The sequence below is a fragment of the Lupinus angustifolius genome, chromosome LG06, assembly GCF_001865875.1.
Source record: "Lupinus angustifolius cultivar Tanjil chromosome LG06, LupAngTanjil_v1.0, whole genome shotgun sequence".
Classification (NCBI taxonomy): domain Eukaryota; kingdom Viridiplantae; phylum Streptophyta; class Magnoliopsida; order Fabales; family Fabaceae; genus Lupinus; species Lupinus angustifolius.
The window spans coordinates 8797288-8801975 of record NC_032014.1 but is presented as its reverse complement, the minus strand read 5'-3'; the positions used below and the strand labels follow the sequence as shown (position 1 = coordinate 8801975).

The window sequence follows — 4688 nt, the reverse complement described above, 5'->3', positions numbered from 1 at the left end:
AACAAACTCTTAACTAACCAGCACATTTAACATATGCTCGAAATAAGTCAAGACTAATAGAGGCTCTACTACTAAAATCAATAATAAAAAAGAACAAAGGCTGATGCATAGAAGCACCAAGTATGCAAGTCTGATGTGCACAAAGTTGATGCACCAAAATGGGCGAATCCAATGCATATGCACCAGGATGTATGTGAATCTGATGCATTGATGCAGAACTCCATGCTGCTTCATCTAAGCTGATCCATCCAAGTTGTGTAATTGTTTGATCCTACATAAAGATGAGTATCATACCAAATAAGGCATGTGCAAACAGATAAGAACATAATAGCAAAAATATATGTATGCATAATATAATCATAATGAAATCAACAAAAGTAAAACATCAAATATGTATATTTAATACTTGGAGTAATAAGTTTTGCATGATGCCTGGTGTAGTTCCTCGTCATATTTAACAAATCTGTCTGGTGCGTTTATTTTAATGTTCCATCACATGGTTTTTGCATTTTTAAAATTACTATTTGTCTAGATCTGAATATAAAATAACAAGCATTTTCATCCATATAAAACTTACTTGGGTAAGTATAAAATTAATAACCTAAAAACCGTGTCTCCAAATGAATGAAAATTAAATCATGCGAATCAGTTAAATATACACTCAAATTTTCTTTTCATGCCTACCATGATTTGACAGAGATAATAATCAATACGAAATTAATTTATTCGTTTCGTGAAGGCCTTATCGTGACCGGAACAATTAAAAAAATGTTAAGATAATCCATATTAGCAATTAAATTCAGAAGAGATAAAATGACAGTTTTTATTGGTTATAAGTTATAACTAAAATACTTAATTTTGTTATAAATATCGTGTCATGTTTGAAAGTTTCTTCTCATACTGTTATGCACTACTGTGGGGTTAAATTTTGCTACGTTAGTTTTAGTTCATTTGAAATAGTCATGTGACAAACAATGTTATTGGTCTAGTAGCGTAAGGTCTACTAGATTCCTAGAATGACTAAAATGTGAAAAGTTCAATTCCTATGAGCAACGATTGTTAGGAGGGACAGTTGCGAACCCCAGAAGGATTAATTCTCTACCCAAAGGGATGAAAATATATTCTTAATTAGTAGTACTAAAAAAATAGTCCTGCGTGAAATTCTTTTATTAGCAATGAATAAAACTAGTTCATGTGAAATTAGCAAAGAATAAAGATAACTAGTTCAACCTAGCTCTTAATCTAATCATGCATGCATCTAGATCGGAGATCCTTTAAATTGTTAGTTTTTTTCTAAGATAAGAATAACAATGAGGAAGCACAGGTGTTTGGAGTTTGAACATTCAAGATCTGATGAAATCAAACCTAGATTTGAAGTTAGTCAAATATAACATTAAGGGCTGGGTACAAAAAAGTTGTGTTATCTAATTTAGCTAAATTAAAATTGGAATCGGTTACAAATTAATCCTATGGGTTAATATGACGTTTTACTAACAATGCTGGACAAGGGTTGTTTTATAAAAACTCGTAATTAATTCAGTAAACAGTAAACTTGCAAGTTAATAAAAGGAAACCCTATCTATCTCATTGTGTAGCATTGTAAAAATTTATATATATCAATGTGTCATGCATATTTCTTTTATATTATTTTTATTTTGAAGTTAATAATAATTAAATATGAATAGTAAATATAATAATGGTATAAAAAACTAAAGTTGAGTGTTTAAATTTGATCCTATAAATGTGCTATATTATTCCATGTGAGAGTGCCCTAATATCTGAGTAACTTGTGAGACATCTCTATTATCCAAATACAAATAAGTATTGAAAGTTCAATTTTATGAATAATATTATGTGAGTATGTGCCAAAAATAATAACTCTCATTGGGTTTAGAGAAAAATAACGTGAAGGAAAATAAGGAGGAATAGGTGAAGAAAGCAAAGGTAGTGAGAGAAGCATGGGCTAAATACAAACAAGTCTAGCGGCAGTGGTAAAGGCAACCACCTGCATAACCCAACAACAACAAATACATCACCATTTGCTATAGCTTCGTGCATTCACATAGGGTATATATTTGTTGTTTCATATTTTGTGTCACTCCATGTACTATGAGTTTATGATTGGTCAGAAAAAATATATTTAAGTTAAAATTTAATTATTAAATATTTTTCTGACCAATCATAAACTCATGGTACATAGAATGACACAAAGTATGGGACAACAAATATACTCCCGTTCACACATGCATGAGTGATATGACACGTCTTACTCCTCGTCTCAAAAAATATACTACTGCTTATTATGATTGATTTAAAAAAATCATTCAAGTTAAAAATTTAATAAAAATTATTATACAAATCAAAATTATTGATTAAATTATAACGTATTTTATGACAAAGGGTCGTTTTCCTCCTTACACGTCACTTGGGCTAGAAAATAGCAGTTTATAACTACTAAATTTAGAAATTCAATAACTTGAATGTTTTTAATTGTACAGGTGAAACAATGAATGATACACATCCTACATCCTGATTAATAAATATTATTTACCTTCTATCTACCTAAGTCGTTATGATTTTATGATTAAGTATATTTGGAGTTGAATTACGTTTTGGAGAGGAAAAATTGAAAGTAAAGCTTTAAAATCATTTAAAAGTATCGTAGCTCCCAAAATTTCCCCAACCCCATTCTCCTTAAAAAAACTAACATCAGAAAGAGAAAGGGCGAGCAGAATAAGGTGTCACTCTTGGACTGATTCGCTTCAATCGCATCTATTTCTTTCCAACCCTCTCTGATTTACTATATCTACTGCCATCCATAAATCTATTCTTTTTCTCTCTACAAAACAAAGGCAAATAAACATAGGAAGAAAAAAGAAAAGCTAGCATATATATAAGGTGGTGCTACAAGAAACACAATTTTTAATGGCTGTTCAAGCTCAATATCCACCCAATATTCTTCTCCTAAACAGGTTCATTAATTTAAATTCTCTCAAGTTCTTATTTATATATTGTTATGTTTATTGAATACTCTCAATTCTGAATAATCTCATTGTTTTTCTCAGAAATGGTCAAGAAGGAAATGATTACTCATTACAACAACCACAATCAAAAGTTGAACTCCTTCATCAATCCCAGAATCTACACAACAATGAAAGTATGTTTCACAAAACCCCCCCTTATTAATCTTTCTTTCTACGTGATGCTAATTTCATATTTCATTGGTAGATGCTAATTCTCGCCAAAGAGGAAGAGAAGATGTTGTAACCAACCCATCTCCTAATAATATTATGAACCCAATGTTCCCTATGCAACCACATCCTCAAAACTTCATTGAGCTCTCTCAACTCCATAATCAACACCAAAATGTGGTCTCTACAGGCTTAGGCTTATCTTTTGGTGACCAACAAAAACAAAGATTACAACTTCATCAACAACAGCATGGGTGTAACTCATCTTCTTTCTTATCAGAAGGATTTTCTTCACAGGTGAAACAAAAAGGAGATGAATTCGACATTTTCCTTCATGCCCAGGTACAATTTTTCTTCCTTATGTTTGTTTTTTCTATTTTTTCATTCAAAAGTTTTATTTTTTGGAGTTGAAATACAAATCTGAATGATGGGCATTTCATTAGGGAGAGGAATTAATGCGTACATTGGCCGAGAAGATGCAAAGGCATTACCAAGAGCTCCTGCGCAAGGCGGAGGAGGCGGTGGCGCGTCGGCTTAGAGAAAAGGAAGCAGAGGTGGAGAAGGCCATGCGCAGACACGCAGAGCTAGAGGCACGCGCCGCCCAGATGAGCGCGGAGGCGCAGGTGTGGCAGGCCAAGGCGATGGCACAAGAGGCGGCAGCGGCATCGTTACAAGCCCAACTGCAGCAGACATTGACGGCTGCCGGATCCGCCGGGTGTCGCGGTGGGGATGACGGCGGCGCAGGGTTGCCATTCGCCCAGGATGGGGGCCAGGCGGAGGATGCTGAGTCGACTTATATTGATATGGACAGGGTGGAAGTTGTGGAGTCAGTGGCGGCGCGTGCAAAATGTAAGGGGTGTAGGAAGCGCGTGGTGTCTGTTGTGGTATTGCCTTGTCGACACTTGTGCATTTGTGCAGAATGTGATTCACGTCTTAGAGCATGCCCAATTTGCCTTACTCCAAAGAATTCAACCGTTGAAGTATATCTGTCTTAACATTGGGTTACCCAGAAGCTATTACCATGCCCCTCCAAAAAAGATAAAAAGTGTGAGAATTTAAGATTCTGATAAAAAGTTAATTAATATAAATAAAATTACATTTTGTTTCTCTTTTTAAATTTAAATTAAATGAAGTGAAAGAAATTTCATTTGAGTCTGACTCATAAGTTAAAATGGAGTTTATCTTCATGTGATGTACATGGCCACATGGGTAGTGGCATTTTAATTTTTTATTTTAAAAGGAAACTCTTTGCTATTTATCTTTTTTACTTTTTGAAATTATGTTGAATTGATATAATATATATTCTTTCATTTTATGAATGCCTTTGGTATGTTGATTATTCAGCTTTAAAAATGTCATTGTAAAGGTTATGTAAAATAGGAGAGGGATCAATTTACTCATCATTCTAGTAATTAATTTAAGGAAAATTTAATTATTTGAATTAGTAAGTATTTCTAAATCACTAAATATTCATAAAATTGATGCTATAATGAAAAT

The 4688-nt window shown here is 33.3% G+C and overlaps 1 protein-coding gene across 1 annotated transcript; it reads left to right on the top strand.

Annotated features, from left to right (window-relative positions):
• LOC109349599 (BOI-related E3 ubiquitin-protein ligase 1-like) lies at positions 2686–4308 on the top strand. Its single transcript, XM_019590466.1, has 4 exons — positions 2686–2972; positions 3066–3157; positions 3229–3533; positions 3635–4308. Exons 1-4 carry the CDS (start codon positions 2926–2928, stop codon positions 4184–4186), a joined length of 996 nt encoding a protein of 331 aa, XP_019446011.1. The 5' UTR covers positions 2686–2925; the 3' UTR covers positions 4187–4308.

Bases quoted from the DNA above. Each gene is read 5' to 3' on its own strand.
- LOC109349599 (XM_019590466.1), top strand. From the start codon at position 2,926: ATGGCTGTTCAAGCTCAATATCCACCCAATATTCTTCTCCTAAACAG. The intron at 3,158-3,228 runs GTATGTTTCACA...TTTCATTGGTAG, and splicing joins GAATCTACACAACAATGAAA to ATGCTAATTCTCGCCAAAGA. The intron at 3,534-3,634 runs GTACAATTTTTC...GCATTTCATTAG, and splicing joins ACATTTTCCTTCATGCCCAG to GGAGAGGAATTAATGCGTAC.